This window comes from Clavelina lepadiformis, chromosome 9 (genome assembly GCF_947623445.1).
Source record: "Clavelina lepadiformis chromosome 9, kaClaLepa1.1, whole genome shotgun sequence".
Classification (NCBI taxonomy): Eukaryota; Metazoa; Chordata; class Ascidiacea; order Aplousobranchia; family Clavelinidae; genus Clavelina; species Clavelina lepadiformis.
In genome coordinates, this window is record NC_135248.1 from 5,487,188 (window position 1) to 5,510,210 (window position 23,023).

A 23,023-nucleotide genomic window follows, 5' to 3' on the forward strand; every position below is an offset into this window, starting at 1 on the left:
ACGACCCACTCCACGTAGCGATCAGGCGCTTTAATTTGCGGTTGTGCACATAACCTGGGCCCTATGACCTACTTTCTTCACTCTTTGGTAGACCTACTATATACCTAAATAAATTCTCTTCAAATTACGCTAAGGAGATGTTTTAATAAAAAAATATAATTATCAACAAGCTTTTAAATAACATCTCAAGAATTTTTTTACGTAATCTATAGATTTCAAAAGACCGGAACGATTTATCGATATTGCATGCAGCAAGCTTTTTACAAACGTCTTCAGAGCAAATACTTATACTATTAAAACTTTAAAGCGAACATCATATGTCATCAATTGAGCCTTGATTACAAATTGTATTGCGAAAGATAGCATTTAATAGTATTTAAAGTAATATTGAAAGGTTAAATTAGGTTATATAGATATTAAATATTAGATATCTTACTTTTTATGGAAAATATAAACGTAAGAAGTAATTTGCTTTACACGTCTTGATATATAGTTTAAGCTGAATAAAGAGAATGCTATATCATTCTTCATGTGTTTACTTACAATGTGGGCAAGCAACACTGGTGGAGACGTCCGGGTTCAGCATAAGTCCAATTCGTAGTGGCCAGCATTCCATCGCAAATGATAGGTCGGGGCACGTACAAGAAACCTATAAAAAAAAACAAAAGATGTAAAGAAATCGCCAAAGCTGTAAGATAATCTCTAATAACATTTTCTCAGCATGATGTTAACTCACCGGCGATACAAGCGTTCAAGATGCTGACGAAAACCCCCGCAACTAGAGCTCGAAGCACGATTTTTGTCATTTCACTTTGTCTCGATTCAACCATACTACCTTTTTATGTAAGAAAGTGATTATTTGAAACTGAATTTTGATGAATCACAACTTTAACTTTTTACAATTAACTTTTCTATTTAACAGTTTGAGGCTTGTTATTACCATGTCACAGCGAGAGTCATTGCAAGCATTATGTCTTTCAATATTTCTTAAAAATAGTATTACTTCTTTTGGTAAACCAACAATTGGTAAAAATCCATGTACCTAAACCTCCCAGCATAATACCGACGGAACCAAAGTTGGCAAAACCACACAAAGCATAGGTGACAATGGCTTCCGTATGTTCATCGACCCAGTTGACCACCCCAGTGTCCGGTTGTATCTTTGGTACAATGCCACTGTCCCTCAACTTGATCATTTCAGCCAGGGATTGGTATGCAATAAACTCATTTAAGAAAATTTTCTTTCCAATGAGTTCCCCAGCCTGTATGCATGAAATAGATTTTTAATTTGTTAGTTTAAGTACAAAACAGTTAAAACGCATGTAAAAAATCATTTTGTTTTTCGTGATATGAAATTGTTTGTTTTCGTTATTTGCCGCTTATATTGGATTTTCTTAATTGACAAACTGTTTAAAATTACAAACTATTGCAGCAAATTTTAAATTGTAAATGTGTTAAAACTGAATAAAGCTCATCACTTGTACATCATCAATTTTCATGAAGTAGACAGGTATCGATAGAAATTGCAAGAACTTACTTTAAAACAATCTTGCCAATCAACTCCCATAAGAAATGACACAGGCATGAAGATATACGAGCAAATGACCTATATTAAAGGGAGGTTTTCTCATTAATGACATTTTTGTATGCAATTTATGAAATTAATCATGGGCGTTTTATTTGAGCTATATCGGAACTGCATTACGTACACCATTAACAACAAACTAATTTGAACAAAAATAAATTAAAACTTAGTTTTCCAATTATTATAGATTTACACAAAAAGAGAAAAAATAAAAACATGAACCTCAAAGCTAAGTTGCGGGTAATCTACTAAACCACCAAACCAGTTTAAAAATCCATTGACAGCAGCTAGTAAGGATAAAAATGCGATGAGATTTCCACCGATATTGAGGATTAACGGGATTGCTTGCGACGCCCCAACAAAAGCGGCCTCAAGGATATTGTGTTGGTCACTAAAACGCAATCACAAATAAAAGCTTTATTTACTGCTGCAGCTGATGTTGTGCAATTACGCAATCTGTGTTTAATGGTTGGCGATTTTACGCAATCGTAGTAAATGCTTTAAGATAAAAGTTCCGTTACCTTACACATTGCAATGCATACTTTTGACATAGGCTACCATTTGAACATATATTTTTTTAAATTGTAGTCTTGTCTGCGTCTGACATCAGAAAACAAAACTTTGTATATGGGTGAAGTTAAGTAACTTATATGTGTTACTTACGTGTTTCTAAGAGCTAATCCCTCACAATTCAAAAACTTTGATTGTTTTGTCTCAGGATAAACAAGTTTTGAAACGGCAAGAGCGCAAGGTGCCGCCATAACGCATGCAGTGATGACGTAAAGTGGCTGAATCTATCAAATATGAGAAATGAATCATGTTGCATAAATTAATTACGTACGTTGCGTATGTTTATGCCGTTAAAGCACATCAAAGCACGCGTCCAGTTGTTTGTGTAATGTGAATGTCAGAGAGTGCATGAAGGAAAGCAGCAGAAACATTTCATCTTTAGCGCTACCGGTCAATTTTTTCTGCCACTACAAGGCGCTTACGGTGGTGAAAATAGAAAAATGTTTGTCTTTTGTTTATTTTTCTCTGGAACAGGGTTATGCTATCATTCATGCAAACGTCTCAGACATTAATTGATTGGATAAACAATAAGCTTCGCAAAAGTCTTGTTATCGAGTGCTATGAAGCATCAGGTTATTTGATCCGTGACTAAAACACTTAGCAATATTAACCCTTATTAGCACAGGGATTTTAGGTAACTTAATCGGCACATATGTTGACAAATTGTCAACATGGCATTTCCTTGTGTTTGTCGATACAAATGCGCTGGTCTCAAAGTGAAGTTGTTATTTTAGATGATTTGATGTTGATAAAACTTTAACAAAACAATCATTAATCCTAATTGGGAGGTCTGCTTGCTACCCATAACATAGTTTTAGCTTACTAGTTCTCAGATGAAATGCAAGAAAATCTTAACGAGCGAAGTTTTGCTACATGTTTTTCAAACACAAAAACGAAGAAACGTGGAGCACTACAACAAATTGTTCAGCATTCCAAGCATTATTTGTTCTTCTGAACTTTTCTGTGTCGTGGGTAAACCCGTCGGCTATAAGTGACACATGCAGATCGAGTATGATCTGCACATCTGTAGCATCTTCCCCGTTTGATACCTTGAACTGCGCGATTGAAAGTGCTTGAAGTAGCAGCATCAACTTTTCGGCAAGTAGTTTAGTTTCTCCCGCCAATTTTCTTTGGATGACATATGGTTGAGTAAGCTGAAAGCTAAGGTTTTTGAGAAAATCTGTTTTTTTGTTACTTTTCCAATTGCCTCTTATTATGAGAAATGCGTTGTTACTGGCAACATTTATCAAATTTTAATTATTAACCATTGGCCAACGATTTGTTTTCCTCAAGCAATTGAATTCTTCACAGTTTTCATCAAGAGTGTCAACTCCACCTTTATGTTTGTTGTAATCCATGATAACTGCAGGTTTCCTGTGAGTTTCAGTGATGGAAACAGAAGAGTGTGAAGAAGACATCATGAGGACATTCCTGTTTCGTTTTGGTACATATGACAATAGCAGAATGTTGTTCAAATGGTCATACAACGCTTCAGTACTTTCCACCTCTTTTCCCCTCGCTGATTTGAGCTGCGATGGAACTTCACTGCTATTAGCCATTACTGTTCCTACCAATGTAAGCTTTTGAAGCAAGAGACTGCAAACAAGACCAAGATATGTAAAATATCTGTCAATGTATATGTCACGACCAGTACCAAAGTAAACAAAACACAGGTTCATCACTATATCTTTTGCAAGATTTCTGTGAGGAGCCGAGTCGGATTCTTTTCCGGAATAAATAATGCCATTTAGAGCAAAACCTGATGTGGCTTCACACAGCCAGAAGAACTTCACACCATATTTCCTTGGTTTCAATGGCATGTATGTTCTTCCAGGAATTTTCCCTCGATATCCGACCAGTTGTTCATCCACAGTCAATGATTCCCTAGGAATGTAGACGTTGCGCAGAGCTTGTAAGAGCTAGTTAGAGCTAAGGCAAACGTTTCCGACACAACTGCGTAGACAATATTTTTCTTCTGAGTTATATCAACTGGAAATCTAACTCCTTCTAGTCAGACAGTGATTCTCTAATAACACGTGCAACTCTCCTGTAAGTCCCCGGTTATCACTTTGTGATAATAGCTAACTACTATGTAGTGACTTTACATTCCAAACTCCTATTGTTTCTGATTGCTGACATTTTGTCAACAGATGTGCCGATTAAGTTAAAATGCAAATAACTCATTGTGGAAACAATTTAACGTTTTGAAATCGCTACAGCAGTAAGCGATTCAGAAGTTCTCCATCGTCACAGGATGTTGCTGAGCTAGTGCATAAGGTACGAGAGCAATGTCACACAAAAAATCAATTTTGACAAAATGTCAACGCATGTGCTGATAAGGGTTAACACATGGAGTATAAGTATAATGTCCTACCCCAAACGAAATGTAAGCGCCCAACACACTCCCGGCAATGGTACCAAACCCCGCGGTCATGACAGCATGTAACTCAGAAGTAGTAAGATCCTCAAGGTATGGTCGAATGAGCAGAGGGGATTCCGTTTGACCGACGAAAATATTTCCTGAAACGTTTCTTGCATGAATCAATACTACTATAGAGAGTGATTACTTCACAATAAGTAGGTCACGCAGTCTGTTGTTAAAGATAGGCGTTTAGGTTAGAGAAGAAAACATATTATAACATCTAAGTTAAGTAAAAAATAAACTTTGAAAATAGCTTTCAACGCATGATTTTTCCGATGAAATAGTGGCAGCCATTACTATAATGACTTTGATAATATTTGTAACATTTTTGTTTTTTTTGATGCACCAACTTCATATCACCTGCTGCTACCATAGATTCAGTCGCCGATGTGTTAAGGGAAATTTGCATGAGCCATGCTAATTTTAAAATGATCCATTGCATGGCACCCAAGTAGTACAGAATGGATATAAAGGAGCTGAAGTATAGCACTAGCGGGAGAACCTAAAAGGTTTGACAATAACAAACACCAAATTAGCATATTCCTATGCAACACGATGCTTAGTAATTGCAGCAATTTAAGCTGGATTTCAATTAATTGGAATAATAATGAGGTTTAAATATTTCGTTATAATGGACTAAAATTAAATATGACAACAATATTGCTTGACGGTCGTCATAATATTACAGTAACTAAATTTAATAATAAATTATCTTTTCATATTTAAAACTAAAGAGTAACTTATAGCGATTATGCTTTTGTTGTAAGAATAAGATGAAAAATGCTTTAATTTTTCTAACAGTTTTATTGAGCACAAATATTATAAGGACAGACCTCACTGGGAGAGATACATTGTATTGATTTTGATTTATTTTTCGCAATTGTTTAATTTTTTTGCTCAGATGTACGGCTTATGACTAACTTTAAAGGCAAAGTAATGATCAGCGAAGCTAGCGCCAAACACAAACGCTGCAGCAACATCGACGTAATTGATGAAAGTTTCCACGAGATGTCCAAGCCAGTTAAACGCATCAAAGCCTGCTTGTGTTCGTAAAACGAACAAACCCAAGCATATCTGGATTAACAAACCCCAAAGTACAGGACGCCAGACCACCTGAAAAGTGATAAAGCTAAAAGATCAAGGTACGTTTGGTCAAGACCGAAACCTATACACAATAAACCACGCAGGCATTACAAAGCAAGCTTCCTTTAGTACTATAACTACTTACTTTGTCCGGATACTTTGAGGTTATAAACAGGCCAAAGAGAACAACAAGGTAGCCTAAGCCGGAAATAATTTGGCGTGGTCGTTTTGATGTGTCTACTGCTATCCAGATGATCAAACACACGAACAAAAATGCAATAAACAACCTAAATTACGATGACTCATTAAGGCGAAAAGTTTTTCTCTTATTAAGTGAAAAATTAGGGTTACTGGAAAAGTTTTTATTTTTAATACAAACTTTAATTAGTTTTTTTTTGATCTTTTCTTTATGGCATATCACGCACCGTATAATAATCTCTGTCTTTTGGTAGTAAAATGTGCTGTAGGCTAATTTTTAAAACCTTCCACATTTTGATAGAAAAGGGACATACAATGAAGACAAGTAAGACAGCAAAAGAAAAATTTTTTTCTTGTATTGCAAAAGAATTATGTAAATCTTTATAATTAGGCATTGTCATATTCATTTTATAAACATTTTTTTGTAAATGGTTAAGAAACTATTACCTACATAAATACATAGGTGCAAAATGGTATTACAAAAACCTCTTTTGGCTAATGAAATTTAGTTTTGATACAATTTTCTTCTAATGATTATTTTTATGTTATATACAAGTTGTTATCTACCGTACTTATATTTGACTGCAATATCAACCACGTTTCAGAGATTACGAAAAACAGATCTAAGATTACTACAGAAAGTGACGATACTCACAGTAGGCCTACTAAAATGAATAATGGGTTACTACAGGTCCACAGTGACATTGTTTGCTGAGATTGCGCAATTTAAAAGAGGAATGAGTATGGTCCATGAATGTCTATGAGAACAAAACTACGTTCATCAAGGTGCAAATTTCAGCAATTAGTAAGGTTCGCAGTTTGATTAATTGTAATGTAAGTTATTATTACTAAAAATTTGTTATGTTATAACCAGAGGTTGTAACATTTGGCTCCGCGAAGCCCTGGAGTTCCTTGTGAGACGTTCAGATACTCGGCAAGCCTTCTTTGCTATGTAATGAAATATTCAAACCATGTACATTTATAGCCTAATTATTAATTGCAGTAATGCAATATACAATCTTATTAGGCCGCCAAATTTGCATAATGTACATTAAAAATTTGAAAAAATGTGAGTATTATATGTAATTATATTTCGTTTTGTTTTTGTTTGCTTCATAACTAGAAACGTTAGAGCTTTGCAAAGACCATTGAGTTGAAGCTAAGGGATCCGTAACATCTCTAGCTGTGAGAAATGCTGTTATACCCAAAATTTGTTTTGGAAATTACTGTTTTTCGCCTTATTTTTATTGTCCTATAGGACAAGTATGCTAATAGGATTAACTTTTTATACCGACAGCGCAACAGCGATGTAATCTCAGACTTGAGCGTTCCTTATATACATTTCACCACCCTAAATACGTTGCCTCAAATTAAATAATGGTGGAAATAATTTCCAAATGTCTATGCTATAACTTATAAAAGTCTGCATTTTCAAACATGAATAATTAAAGGGAAAAGTGATGTGATTTTGCATTGTTCTTAAATCATTATAAAACATTTTTCAGCGCTCAAATAAAATCAGATTATGAAATAACCTACGTATAGTACTTTTTATAATACGTAAATAATGAAATCTCACCATTTGATCAAATTCTTTTTTCTGGCAACGCATTTGTAGCATGGTTTGAAGAATTTCCATATAGCTTCTTTATAATGTTGCTGCAGACGTGCAAAAATATTATATACAGCAACCAGCAACCAAACAATAAACAGTGGCAAGGCCCGGGTAAAGTGTTTGAAGCAGGCCACAATCATGTAAACTGTGATACCTGAAAAAATACGTGGATTAAAGAAAGTTAAAATTATTGGCAGATAAAACAACTTACCAATAGCAAACAAAACACTTGTTGTCTTCAAGATAACTTCTTTGTGTTTGGAACAAAACTGTGAAATAGCAATTACTGGACGAAGAATACACCTAAAAAAACACTGACTTGGTTGCATCATAGCTCACAAAACTTGCTGTGCTTACAAGTAAAACAAATAAACAAAGGTTAAATAAGTTAACAAACAAAAATCACAAAGACTCATTTAAACTTACTTGAGCAAAATGTTTGCTGTATCTTTTGTGTTTTTTTCATGGCTATCACATATATCAAGCTCCTCCATTTTCTTTTCATGCTCTTCTGTTACAGACAACGATAACACCTTCTGGGTAGATTTGATTCTGGATGAGTCCACATCGATGGACTGCAATAAAAGATTACAGCGTAATAAGCATTGAATTTATTATTGCCGCAAACGATATATCTGTAACTCCAGGAGCCGAACAAACTCTGTTGCAGCAACTCTTCCAATATGTACCAATATGTTATAATCAAATTAAAATACAAGAGCTCACACAAACTCGTATCAGTAAGCTACTATGCTACTACTCAAACAAACGTTTACATTGCATTAAAGACCCAAAAGATTAAGACTACCAGAAGAGAATAAAGGACTATAAAAATGATCTAAAATGGGTAGAAAACCAAATAGTGTCGGACCTCGTGTGATGGTAATGGGGCTAACGTAGAACTTTCTTCATCTGTTTTATTCACTCCATCGACTTGAAAAGAATCGCAACCTTGAATTTTACTGCTAGCCGATGGATAATCCTTTGGCACTTGGGCCACGTTTTTCATATCACTTTCGTATTCTTTGTGAAACAATCCGTTTACACTTGTCGGTACTTCTGCAGTTGCAGTAAAGTCTGCAACATATGATAAGTCTTCTTCCAATCTGGAAGAAAACTGGTGTTCATGTGACCTACTCATTATTTACCTGAGTAAAAAAAGACAAAAAAATTCCAAAAGTTATAGTAAACTAAGGTTCAAATAACTTCCCAAAAAAGACATGTTCTTGTAAAGCTCATCCAAAGTATAAGCGAATATCGTTACTGCTCAAGATTTTAGCCTATATGCCCCGGCCAAATAATTTTAGGAAGCTTTATCACTAAAAATAGTGAATAGATTTAAGCTGAAGCTGTTACGTTTGAGACTTGAAATATATGCCTGCATTAATTTCTATTCATACATTTTGCAATCTGTAGCCTAACTGCATAACAGGTATTCTACTGAAAAGTACCAAATCCTCCAGAAATGCTAGGCGATCTTTGTTGGACTGTTTGTTACTAAATCCAGTTAATCAGTTTTAGCAGAGCACTTGTTGTATGCAAAAGCTTCTGCAACAATTCAGTAATGCTTCAGTGTGTGGCTTAATATCCGCCCATGCAAATGCGGGTAACGCCATAAATTTATGCATTAGATGCAAATATTGTAAATATAGGAACAATGTATGTGCAAAAGTTTAGAGTAAAAAAGTTATATGATGCAAATTTGTAAGATGTAAATGGGTATATGCAGTAAGCATTTACAAAACTGCATTTAATGGAAAATAGGAAGTGTCTCTCTCGTAGGCGAGTTGAAGATCTCTAGAGAAGATATTTTTACTGTATGATGGGTCATATAAGCCACTCACACGAAATTTAGTACAAACGTTTCAAACGTTTCCTAGAATATTTTACGTATTTTGTGGACAAAAACTTTACAAGTTCATCTACATACATAAATCGGTATAGGATATAAACGGACAACGCAGCCCTGGTTAAGATAGCCCATTGGCTTTATTGGTTATTTAGCTGGATAATTTAATGGCTCGTAAAAGCTTCGTTATTATCAGCTTTCAATATTCCAAACTCGATTTAATAAAATTTATAAAGACACATATAAAGTATGCAAATGTGAATGCAACTCATCAGCTTCTCATCAAATGTTGAGTATAAGGTAAATGTTTGAATAAGAATGCAGTGTTACTTCCTTAAGGTGTGTTTATTTATGGATTTGTATTGAGTTCGCTTCTGAATATAGCAGCAGTTAAATGACAATGATTTCACAATTTCGTTAAAAATTGCATTGCACTATAAATACATAGCAGCATATTTTGTTTTTTCACGAACTGATAATAATTAACTTTTAAAAAAATCCATCTTCGAAATAGATCAATGCGAGAAAACGGACAATGTAACATTGTTGTGTGAAACTTTGTCATGTTTTTTATCTTTCATGAAATTGTGTTGATAACTTTCGTCTAACATTACACACTCTATATTTTGAAGTTGGCTTTAAGCCAACTCTGTCACTGTATAGTTAATTTTGAATATATCGATAATGTTTGGATCCGTTAAAGTAAAAGAATAGTGCTACATCGTTTGGCTGTTAATTGTCTAGACTGCTTACTGGAGTCAGACTAGACAGAATAGCCTATACAGGCTTGACGATTTATGGCAGTACAATAAACAAACAACTGATAAAAAGATAGGTATAACGAATAAATGAAAATATAAACGTAAAATCTTCTAATCAATATTAATAAAAACGGACGGCTTTTCATATCCACAACCGGTCACATTGCTGGCTGTATACATGGATATGGGGAAAAGTTTAAAAACTATGCTTTGTTAGAAGTAGCATTAATTCGGAAACGGAAATTTAGATTCGTGTCCATTAAGAAGCGGAGCTCAGTTCAAAATACACCACAAAGTTGTAAACCTTTTGGAGGCCAATATAGTACCGGGATTAAAAATCTAAAATTCATTTGTGGTGATTAACAAGCGGCGTGGTTTGTGTGGTGTTTGTGTCTAGGCGTCTGGTTATAAGAACGATATAGAAAAGTTCGTAGTTTACATCGACATATACAGTAATGTATAAATTGTTTTTAAATTTAAATGATCGCAGAATGGAAAACCTGAAGTGATAATGATTCATAATTCATAATCGCTTGGATGTTTTATTACCTTTGAAATCAAGATAATCCTGGAATAAAAATTATGCCAAGAAGTCTCTTTTGTTTTGTGCTGGATGCTGTAGCGATGGTGTTGTGTGTAAACTACAACCGTTAATAAAACATAATCAGAAGGTTGCGATTTATGATTAAACAAGACTTAAGGAATAACTGCCGTTCTAACGTCTGATTATTATTATTTTCCTCATGATAAATAGCTAATAACATGTCGCAACAATAGTATCTGAGTAACATATTATATTCAACATATTATACCTTGTAACTAGCACACGACACGACTGAAATTCAATGAGTGACATACATGAAATAGCACATCAGAATAGGGATGAAATAAGCATCAAAAATCCTCGAAAAGACTGAATATCACCAAACTTACTAATTTATATTTACATAATTTGTACAAGGCTTTTGTTTACAGGAATAGAGATAACAGTATAATGTTTAGCTCTCTAAGAAAGCACGCAATTAGCAACAATTCGCAAACAACATTCATTTAAATTCGTACAACCAAGGCACATATTTAATTTCACCATTTAACTAATTATAAGCTTAGTGGCCGTGCCAGTTGTTACCAGCAATTATTAACGTTATTGTTCTTGAGCACGTTTTAAGCCTTTTCGACTTTGTCACTTTTTCCTGTTCATTGGCGCGTGTTAGTAACAACTGGCTTGATTTTTCGTCTTCACCGCGCTTTTGACAAAAAATAAAATGATTGATTGATTGATATATATATATATATATATATATGAAAATATAGGTCGCACTATAGCATTTTCAGTCTATTATGTTTCCTATCCACTCAAGGCACTGCAGTTCAGCATATAACCCGTGTTTGTCCAGTTAAAGGAATTACAGCAGTTTTCGAAAACTGTTTCGTTCGAATACCTGGAAAGATATAAAAAAACAATTTAGTAACGGCTTGGCTTGTGAAGCTATGTAAGCAACCTAAAAAGAAAACTATACCCATGACCTAAGTAAAGCGTAAAAAAATAAGCTAGAATGATAAAAATACTGTACTTTTATGGTAAAATGACAAAAGACAGTGTTTAACATACTATCATGAATTGATAAATTACTTTCAGGAAAAACCGTACCGTGTTGTATATAGCCTACGTTCGAAGCTATATCCCAGGTTTATGGTCTTTAACTCTATATTATTAAAAGTTATAAAGCATGATAAACCATGCCTATCTTCAATATAAACTAATTTTAACATAAGTTAGCGGTGAATAGATAACTTAAGATTTTTCGTTTCCTTTTTCCTATATACGATACTAACTAAATAGCTAAAATAATAGTTTTTGCCCAACCACCTACTTTTAACAAACTAAAATACTTCTACTTGAATTGCAAAACTGGCACAGTAGTATATACTTGTATACTGCTCTGATGACGGGAAGAGTGTATAAATGGCCTAACGTTAACTTAAATAAAAGACTGCTGGAATTAACGAATGTTGTTTTAATATTGAAAGAAGCTACAGTATCTCCCTGTAGTCTAAATACCGGAGTTATTTTCGAGACAGTCGTGTCATAAAGCAACTTTGCCCATCAATATGCGTCTTTCCCACGGTGCCACACAAGAATATTTTTTATTGAAAGCACCAGCATCATACGCCAGAAAGGTCTTGAACGCCGATGTTATAATTGAGAATTGATAATATTTTGACGTAATAATTCTTTTCCCCATCGAGGTCTTGTTTGTTGACGTTCATTAGACTATTATAGATAACTATCTAGCCTAGGCTATGCCCCACCAAAGTTTTGTAAATCGGAATATTTTTATATTTTGATGAGAGTAATTATTTTATCGTACGTATATGGTCATTGGTCACGCAGCCCGTTGTTAAAAGTAGGCGGTTGGGTTAGAAGAATGGGTTTGCAAAAAGTTGATTATACATATTTTCAAATAACATTTAAGTTAGTTTAACAAGAAATTGCAAAAATTAGCTTCAAACGTACGATTTTTTTCCGGTGAAACAATGACAGCCAATTTTGATACGAGTTTAGTTGAGTTGCCGATATTCATTTTTAAATTTATTTGGAACTGTGTAGGTAATTATAACTTAGTCTACTTTTTCTGAAACACAAGAAAACGTGTTCTGTCAGTCTTGAACTAAACTAATAAGTACAATAAATATTTTGAAGATATGTGATAATTTTGCCAAGTGTTTAGTACTGACAAAGCAGAAGAGCAACACTGAAAAAGACGTCCAGGCTCGGTGTAGGTCCAATTTGTGGTCGCTAGCATGTGATCACAAACAATGGGCCGCGGTACATACAAAAAACCTGTAAAATAATAGAAAATGTACTAAACTTATTACATACCAGAAAAATACTACAAGATATTTCCGCGTGTAATAATATTAACTCACCGGCGATACAAGCGTTCAAGATGCTGACGAAAACCCCCGCAACTAGAGCTCGAAGCACGATTTTTGTCATTTCACTTTGTCTCGATTCAACTATACTCCCTATGAAGCAAGAGTCAATTGCTAAATCTTATAAAAGTTAACTAAAATGTTGTGCAGCAACTGGCTCTGTATTTGATGAAGTTCCCTTACCGCGTGCTAACAAATGATGGTTTGCTATCTTTCATGGATCGTAAAAACCAAAAAAGTCTTATGCATCACATAGACTACGAGCTACGGTAGTATGAAGTTGCCGCTCGATTCCAAATAATGAGGACATGCTTTTGCGTTTTTTCATCAACATATTTCTTAAAATTCAAAAATTTACTGCAGTTTATACAGTATAAATTCATCGAAGTGAATTAATACTGTATAAACAATTATCACAGTATTGTTTATTGAAACTATTGAATACATCGCTATTGCGTCTGCCACAGGCATTCCAGAGATGATTTCTATACCAGCAGAGATATTGGTTTTCAAGTTCAAGGGGTTCAGTTGGCGTTGGATACCGAACCTCTATGGCTACTCGATACTTACATGGTTTCTTATTAGCTTGCTTATTTCCAAGAAAAATTAAGTTTGTTTCCTTCTACGTAACAGTAGTTATACTTGTTCAATATCTTCATGTAAATATACTTATTTTTATACAAAATTGCTTTATCGATAATAAATAAGTATCCAGAAAACGATAAGAAACTTTACGCTGGTTTCAAATTACGGACAATTGCCATAAATTCGGCGATAAATGTCGTAGCTTTTAAAGTTGAAATTAGCATTGGATAAAAGTTATTAAAAGTTCGAATTGGGAAACGACATATGAATGATATGATACAAATTTTATCCGGTTTTGCACGTGCATGGGGTAAGGTCCAACCTTAATATGTGAATATGAGTGTTTGGGGTAATAAAAAAAACTCCTTGAATCTATTGTTCAGTAAATGTAAAATAAGAAAAATTGCTGTTAGCATAAGGAAACTATATACCTTTATGAGACAATATACAGTAAATAAAAAGCAACTTTGACAAATAAATAACAGGTTAAAAGTCGATATACCTAAACCTCCCAGCATAATACCAATGGAACCAAAGTTGGCAAAACCACACAAAGCATAGGTGACAATGGCTTCCGTATGTTCATCAACCCAGTTTACGACCCCAGTGTCTGGTTGTAGTTTTGGTGCAATGCCACTGTCCCTCAACTTGATCATTTCAGCCAGGGATTGGTATGCAATAAACTCATTTAAGAAAATCTTTGTTCCAATGAGTTCCGCAGCCTATGCATAAAACACTGTTGATGTGCTTCACAGTCTCCACTTCTCAAACACAAACAATTTATAGGCCTTATAATTTTATAACAATATTTTCCAAGTACCGTAAAACAAAAGTAGGGAAACATATGTGAATTTTAATTTTTAAAAAGTCCTAATTTTGTCTGTAATATATTTATCACTCTTGTTTGAATATACATGGATTTATTAAGGACTTTCGCTGGTTTTAAAATATTTAACATGCAATACAATGCTGCAAGTGTTGTGCCCAACTGTTTAAAAGTAGGCTACAACTCGTTTAAGACCAGTTGTATGTGAAAGCTAAGAAGAATTTTGAACAAAATTTAACGAAATTTACAGTATAATTTAGCGAAAACAACTTTTGAATTGCATACTTTTGTCGTAATTACATCTTGGGTTGATTTTTGAAGGTCCACCGATCCGCAAAAATTGTTTTGAAATTTTACCGTTCCGCAAGCTAAAAAAGGACTAGGCTGCTATGTTTCTCGTTTTGTATAGAAAAAAATCTTTATTTTTGTGTGCGAGCTTATGTGAATAAGAAAGAAATTTTAAATAATTGCATAAAACATTATCAAGTAAGTGTCAAAGCGTTTGATAAAAAAAAGTAAAAATAAAATATTTTTTGATAACTTTGATGAGAATAACAAAATTTTGTAAACTGCAAAGAAAATTCTTTTTAAGGATCCTTCAAATATCAAAAAATGCCATAAAATCTTAAATGTTACATAATACAGTAATTTTACTGAAAAACTGATTACTTGAAAAAGCCTTCATGAGGCTCTCTGAAATTTTGCTCGATACTTTTGTATGCTTTGGACTAACATTTCATAAAATACCATTAAAACCATAATTCAAACTTTTTGAACAGAGGCATAAAATCTACACTAAAATTTTGGGTCTAAAAACAACAATTTTAGCTACTTTCATGGACATTTTTAGCCTAATTTTGCATGTGACCTAGAACATTCAAACACGCCAACTGTTAGTGCAATTCCCAGGCTAGAAAACAACACCAACTATGTCGCTTTCTGATTGGTCGAAGCAGGTTTCTTAAAGCCCTACCTAAAGAGTCCAACAAAATCATAGAAATCTTAATTTTATCTGTTTGACAGCCATGTATATTAACAAAACTCAAATGAGTCGAATTGGATCGAAAAGTTTTGAATATACAGTATATTCAATAAACGATAAGATGTAAACAAAAGTACTGTATTAATGGTATAACTATGTTATCGTATATCATATACAGTATAGAGAAAACGACGGAAAACTTACTTTAAAACAATCTTGCCATTCAACTCCCATAAGAAATGACACAGGCATGAAGATATACGAGCAAATCACCTAAAAACTTTTTAGTTGATTACGTATTACCGACAATTCTACATTTTATTTTAACGGTGGGCCAGTGGTCATTTGGTCGATGTGTAAATCATTGGCTACAAAAATTATCGCTCACTGAAAATAAAATAACTGCAAAAATAAAATGCTAACACTGCATGAATATCTATTAAAAAAAAATCAAAAAATAAAAACATGAACCTCAAAGCTAAGTTGCGGGTAATCTACTAAACCACCAAACCAGTTTAAAAATCCATTGACAGCAGCTAGTAAGGATAAAAATGCGATGAGATTTCCACCGATATTGAGGACCAAAGGAATTGCTTGCGACGCCCCAACAAAAGCGGCCTCGATTATATTGCGTTGTTTTCTAAGAGCAATACGCGATGACAACAAAGTAATCGATTTCGGCTACCATGTATAAATGAAAAGGTCGCTTGGTAAATTTCAGAACATAAACCATATATGACCCGGGGTGTTTAATTACGTTTATTTTACTTACGTCTTTTCAAGCACTAGTCCCTCGTGTTTCAGAAACTTTGATTGTTTTGTTTCAGGATAAACAAGTTTTGAAATGGCAAGAGCGCAGGGTGCTGCCATAAAGCATGCAGCTATTACATAAACTGGCTGAATCTGCCAAATATGAGAAAAACACAGATTATCAAAAGCTAATAGCCTTATTACTTCTAAAATGTAAGCCTCTTTAAATAACAGCAATAATTTGTTTTTGTGATTTTGTGAGCTTTAACTAAACTACTTTACATTGAGTTCTGAAAACCATTAAGACTTACCCCAAAACCTATGTATGCACCCAGTACACTACCGGCAATGGTACCGAAACCAGCGGTCATAACAGCATGTAACTCAGAAGTAGTAAGATCCTCAAGGTATGGTCGAATTAAAAGAGGGGATTCCGTTTGACCAACAAAAATATTTCCTGAAACCGTATTTGAATTAATCATAATGACTAACAGTTTTAACACATTTTGAAGTTTTTTTTGTATTTTAATCCAGACAAAATATTTTTACTGTACTGCAGGCTACCTGCTGCTACCATAGATTCAGTCGCCGATGTGTTAAGGGAAATTTGCATGAGCCATGCTAATTTTAAAATGATCCATTGCATGGCACCCAAGTAGTACATAATGGATATAAACGAACTAAAATATAGCACCAGTGGCAGAACCTGAGCATTTTATGATAAAAACACTGCATTAGCATATTCTATTACCGGTAAGGATTCTACAATCACTGCGGTTTGTTTTGATTTTAGTCATATAATAATTTTAAAGCATCGAGAGATACATCATAAGTAAGGCAAGTTCTTATTGACCTAAGAACTTTAAAAAATGACTTTAAAATTAAAAAAATCTTAACTTTATGGACCTAACAAAAATTTGACTAAATAATTCAATGTTTCTTGAGTATTGTTTTAAAACGTTCATTAACTTAACCAAAAGTCTGCCTAATATCATCTGAGATGATATTACGCTATACTTCAAATATTTTAACGTAATAAACTTGCCTCTATAGATATAAGGTAAAATGTTTTCCCTTCTTGGGGTTGCAACTATTTGATTACATCACACTCGCACACAATATCGTCTGAATTGGTTTGATTATTTCATCACAATCATTTAATAGTGGCAGTAGGTAGCGATCTTTTCTCAACAAAGAAAAGCAGAACCAATTTTTTTCGCCAGTATTTTGAATAAACATGTTCAATCAAAAATGAACTTAATTACATTACGGAAAAAAATTCTTTTCATTGACTTTATATCATAATTAATATAGGCCCTACCATCATGAAATTTCGTATCAATACGGTGTTCTTATGCCATTCTGTTTTACCAAAAAATTGACTTTATTGAAAAAATTTGCCCTGGTGATAAGATTGACGCTAACACAAAGATTAAGGTGACTACTTACATTAAATTATTAAGATGAAAAAAATGCTTTTGTTTCTGACAGTAAAAGTTATATCCAAAATTTTTAATATTTGCAAATTTCACTGATACAATCTTATAGTGTAAGGTTGGGTATAATTACGAAAGTCTTGGCATAGAACTAACTCACTGATTTACCTTGAAAGCAAAATAATGTTCCGCAAAATTCTTTCCAAAGACAAAGATTACGCCAGCATCAACAAAATTAATAAAAACTTGCACAAGATTTCCAAGCCAGTTTAATGCAGCAAATCCAGCTGCAGTCCGTAAAACAATCATACCTAAGCATGTCTGAATCAGCAAGCCCCAAAGTACTGGCCGCCAGACTACCTGCAAATAACGTATCTTTAGCTAACTCTTGTGCAACTGTATAAACCAGCACAAGTTTTTGAACTTAAGAAATGCGCTTTGTAAATTAGGCCAACCCAGAAATCAACAACGCACAATGCAAACAAACTTTTTAAATGATTTCGGTAAGTCCACTTACTTTGCTTGGATACTTTGAAGTTACAAATAGGACAAAAATGAAAACGAAATAACCCATGCAAGGTATAAACTGACGTGGTCGTTTTGATGTGTCTAAAACTATCCAAACAATGAAACCCACAACAATACAAGCGATGAAGAACCTAAATTACAAAAAAGGCATTATGAACGACTTTCATTTAAAATTTTGCGGTTGCATAGACTTGCATAACTTAGATGCTCACACCAAATACCAAATTATTCAAATTTTATTTTTGGTAGCAATTTATAATTTCCTCAGTTTATTTGAAACCATGTTAGTTGTTGAAATAGAATTTCTTAAAGAATAAAAAAATAGCACAACTTGTATGTAATTTCCATATGCAGTTTAGAAACATTATGTTAGTGAATAAAATCATACTAAATTGTCTTTTGAAAAAATTCTTTAGTCTGGAGGAAACTTACTTATGTTGTTTGTTATTAGTATATACCGGTAACCGATAAAGATTTTTGCTGCAGAGAACTTTTAAAACAATTAAGTATTTTTTTATTAAGCAAGACGTGGACCAGTACTAATACGCAGACTCGTCCACATCAAAAATGAATAGCTTTTTCTTAATTTCTTGTGTTCGTTCAGAGAATGATTTACTTGGTCAATAGTTAAACTAAAATAAATTCATTTGTAATCAAATTTTCCTTTGTCAAAATTTTGTTTTTGGACTTAGCTATTATACAATTTATTAGACGGCTAAGATTGGTAGACCTACAGAAAATTAACCATTTTGATGAATATGAGTATTGAAAAATATTTTTATTTTTATTTTAAACTCATATAGACTATTTTCTTATTGCAACACTGTCAAAAATATTTCTACCAAGTTGACAAAGTTTTTTTCTTGTTGAAAGTTAATATGAAAGTGTCAGAAAAACAAAATCGGATTTTGGCATATCTCAAACACAACTTCAAATATTTTCCAAATTAAAAAGTTTTGAGTAGACCTATAGATATGCAAATATAATCCACTTAAAAGAAAATTTGCATGACCACACATGACGGGTGAAGCATATAAGTTAAGTAATGAGGTTTCACATCATCATTCTTATCTAGTTTCAGGAAGTCTTTAATCAGTATTTTAAAATAAGATTCAATAAACTATTATTTATCTACAGTACTTGTGTATCAAACAGTTGTTTTTATGATATATCTAACCATTTGATCCAGTTCATTTTCGTAATGCAGCATCTGTACGTTGGTCTAAAGACATTCCAAATAGCTTCTCCAAAACGTTTTTTTACATATATGTAAATTTTATATGCAACCACCAGCAGCCAAATAACAAGTAGTGGCAAAGCACGAATGAAATTTTTACAGCAAGCCACAACCATGTAGACTGTAATACCTGAAACGGTATACTAAGTTAAAAAGTTATTTTGTGCCAAATAAATACACAATGGAAGATAAAACTTACCTATAGCAAACAAAATTCCAGTCACCTTTAAAGCAACAGTTTTATTGTTGGTAAAAAACTGTGTCATAGCCATTACCGGATAAGTAACAAGCCTGAAAAATATCTGTTTTAGTTATGTTAAAGTGGGAGCTAGTGTTGAAACAAGTAAGCCTCATGTTAAAGAATTTTGATTAAGTTAAAATATCAAAGAAAGAATATTAGTCAACGATTATGCAATTACAATAGAATTTGTTAAATAAATATACTTGGAACTTAGTAGATTTTGAATTTTTGAAGTAATAAATTTGTATAAAGAGGTGCCAAATATGCCAAAAATTAAAAAAACGCCAACGTATTATGTATACAATTGAGTATAGTTCAATTATTTTGCCTATCTCAACCCAAAAAAGCAAAATTGGTCACCAAGTCGTAAAATGAGACCAGTTTAGTCATGGTAATAAAAAGTATTTATTAAACAGCAACCAAGAATACATCGTAACGAATACATTTACAATATAAAAGGAAAGATATACGGTAGCTGATCAGTGGTATCGTGGAAATAACGTTGTTGCCTTCAACAAACGCTTGTCGGTTAACATATCGATTTTATGCGCTAAAATCGATTGTTAAAAATCCTACAAAAGTTATAAAAGTTATCTAACAGCCCTTAAAAATTGCTTTTGGATTGTTTATTAAATTTGACCCAAGCAATACTGTCAACACCAACCGTCACGCATGTTGATTTCACATTTTGACGTCGTAATCTTTAAGAGTCATGTCATATTGCGTATTATGCAGAAATTATTTTTCACCTTTTGCGGCACAGTTTCGACGGTAATAATTGCTTAACCTAGTGGTTATATTCAATATCGAAAAAAACCTGTATTTAAAAAAATAATTGACAAATTTGCTATGACATAAAGTTTTTTATTTTAGCAGAGCTACTCATTTTAGTTTGCAGATAGCCTTTGTGCTTGTAAATTAAAAGAATGAGCATTGCGAACAAATTAATTATATCAATAAAATTACTCTAAGTTACAAAGTTTTATTTGAAAATTTACCTCAAACAAATGTTCCATTTTTCTTTTTTGTCTGTTTTCTCGCTGTCACATTCATACCTTTCTTTTTCATAATGCTTTCCTGTTTTAGGTTGGAGTGTGTTTTGAGTTGATTTGACTGTAGGTGAGTCCCGATCCTCCATCTGCAAAGATTGTGATCATAATTGCAATTGGCATTACGGTTGCTGATGTCGCAAGGAGTATACTTAAGTCAGTGGCAGCACAAACACTGTTGCATCAATACATTAACCATCTAACCAAATATTTACAAATTTTCAAGCAATTCATAATATTACAAGTAAAGGCAATTGAAGTAATCTAAAAGAAGTATCGGTAAAGTGACACATTGTTAAAATGTCAAAGATGAATTGAACTTAAGAAAAACTCACAGGGTTGCATGATAATGAGTTTAATGCTTCTTCTTCTTCTTCATTTAAGATTTCATTTTGAAAAGGCTCACGACTTTGAACCCCATTGTAAGCAGGTGGGTCTTCATCTTGCGGAGGGGCCGCTTCGGTTTCGTTTTCTTTGTAAAACATCTTTTCCACATTTTGCGGTAAGTCTGCAGCTGCAGTAAACTCCACAACATGTGGTGAGCCTCCTTCCTCGCTGGGTGAAGATCGGTATGAAAGCAAATTACTCATTAGTCATTACACACCTCGTTAACAAACGATCACAAAACAATTCTATACATTTCAGCACAACATAAATATCCAGATATGTATAACACAGAATGTAAGCGACACCCATTAGAGGCAACTGCCTATGTATGTATAATGGATATAAGCTACAGTACATGCTATTATTTTAATAATCGATTCATTAATTGCGTACTGTATATTGCAAGTACAGACTTTAATCTTAACGTTAATTTTTTATAATTTGACGACCGTACACTTTGTACCTTGAGCTTTTTAGCTAATAAAGCTAAAGCTTGAGCCTAAGCCTTGAGATTGAACTTGAGCCTTTCAACCTCATAGCTTTATGAAAATACTACAACTGATCACTGACAACCTAGTTCATTTATTTATGTATCACTCGAACAGGTCGTCTCTGTAGTTTTATTTACAATGACCGGCTTAGTAACAATTATAAAAGATATCTCTTCCACAATCCGCCGGTAATCAAATACCTACCTATGCATTCGAACGTGTTTACGGTGGCGACTGGTGAGAGCGTAAAGTACTTTTATTGTTAGAGATATCTTATGTGTTTCTGTCCACAAATCTATCAAAGGTTAACAGTTGGAAGTTGGAATGGTCTTTCTCTTACATGAAAGGAACAGGAAACATAGTTAAAGAAGTCAAAGGCTAGTATGTGTAAATTGCAAGCAATCTCTTTGACAAAGCGTCGTGGCTCTGAAATCTTTCAGCTGGCTTATGGGCGCAATTTCTTTTACTCTCCGCCAACCCTACAGTTTTTGCCCAGGCGGGTGCGAGGCTACTCTCAAGTGGCCGGCTAGCAAATTTTGTAGATGATTTTTAAGAGGTCAAGGTCGCACGTTGAAGGTTAAGCTGAAGAGACAAAGCCTGCTTTATAACAAGTGTATGACCCTAATTAAACTTCACAATACCTCGAATCTGGGGAAAAAGTTGGGCTGCCCTGCAAATGGTAGCGTCAAATAAATCCACGCTTTAGAGAGAGGCATTAATACACATACATACGGAACTAATGACCGCACTTGGAAAAGTTTGATTGCAAGGTATGGTAAACCAGAATTAAAAACAAAAGCAAGACCGTAATAACTCTGGGATAAAATTAGTATTAAGATAGTATTCCGGTCCTTAAGAAATCTTGCTCAATGGATACCGCAAGTGTGCGAAGAAACACTGAGGCAGATGCAAAAGTTCAAGCCCTCACAGGTGTGCACTCTATGAGCGATGGAAAGCAGAACATTGAGTTATACGCTCAAATTAGGAAAACAATGCATTTATGCGTGATGAGCTACAATGTTTAGTTGTGTGAAGGTTTTCTAAAACAAGTAAGCTTTAAATTTTAAACCAATTTTTCTTCCAATTCTCATCTTTGGTAACGAAGCTTGAAAAATGAATAAATCTTAGAAAAGACTGTGCTCACGAATGCAAGCTTCAGAAACGGGTTTTAAAAATGGTGTTTATGGTGGAACGTTAGTATAGATCAGATGCATAGTATTTAAATCTGTAAATTTCTGGATGTTCAGTATGTACTTCTTTGAACTGAGAAATTCTGACTACAGTGGTATGATCACGTCACCAGAAAGTAACTTGCAAAAGTAAGTTCGTGTTAGGTAAGCTTTCAACTAACGCTATATCAGAAGACAGTTAGTGTTAGAACGAGGTTCAACTGAAAGTTTAAGTTCAAACTCAATTATACAGGAAGTGTACTGTCACAAACTAATTACAGAGGGGTGATTTATCACCTGGTGCCCAAACAGAGAGGCTTTC

The 23,023-nt window shown here is 33.8% G+C and overlaps 2 protein-coding genes across 2 annotated transcripts; both read right to left on the minus strand.

The window, feature by feature from the left end:
* Positions 1 to 513: 513 nt before the first annotated feature.
* On the minus strand, positions 514 to 8,614 carry LOC143470782 (sodium/nucleoside cotransporter 1-like). Its single transcript, XM_076969051.1, has 14 exons — positions 8,345 to 8,614; positions 7,900 to 8,048; positions 7,685 to 7,776; positions 7,438 to 7,627; positions 5,806 to 5,947; positions 5,499 to 5,690; positions 4,938 to 5,079; positions 4,530 to 4,675; positions 2,249 to 2,379; positions 1,808 to 1,976; positions 1,538 to 1,606; positions 1,043 to 1,262; positions 737 to 835; positions 514 to 649 (listed from the first exon to the last, which is right to left on the minus strand). Exons 1-14 carry the CDS (start codon positions 8,612 to 8,614, stop codon positions 540 to 542), a joined length of 2,121 nt encoding a protein of 706 aa, XP_076825166.1. The 3' UTR covers positions 514 to 539.
* Positions 8,615 to 10,862: 2,248 nt separating this feature from the next.
* Positions 10,863 to 21,453, minus strand: LOC143470897 (sodium/nucleoside cotransporter 1-like). Its single transcript, XM_076969186.1, has 15 exons — positions 20,990 to 21,453; positions 20,604 to 20,743; positions 19,564 to 19,655; positions 19,305 to 19,494; positions 18,117 to 18,258; positions 17,768 to 17,959; positions 16,728 to 16,869; positions 16,475 to 16,620; positions 16,186 to 16,316; positions 15,885 to 16,053; positions 15,618 to 15,686; positions 14,108 to 14,327; positions 13,015 to 13,113; positions 12,823 to 12,928; positions 10,863 to 11,525 (listed from the first exon to the last, which is right to left on the minus strand). Exons 1-15 carry the CDS (start codon positions 21,242 to 21,244, stop codon positions 11,432 to 11,434), a joined length of 2,187 nt encoding a protein of 728 aa, XP_076825301.1. The 5' UTR covers positions 21,245 to 21,453; the 3' UTR covers positions 10,863 to 11,431.
* Positions 21,454 to 23,023: the final 1,570 nt, after the last annotated feature.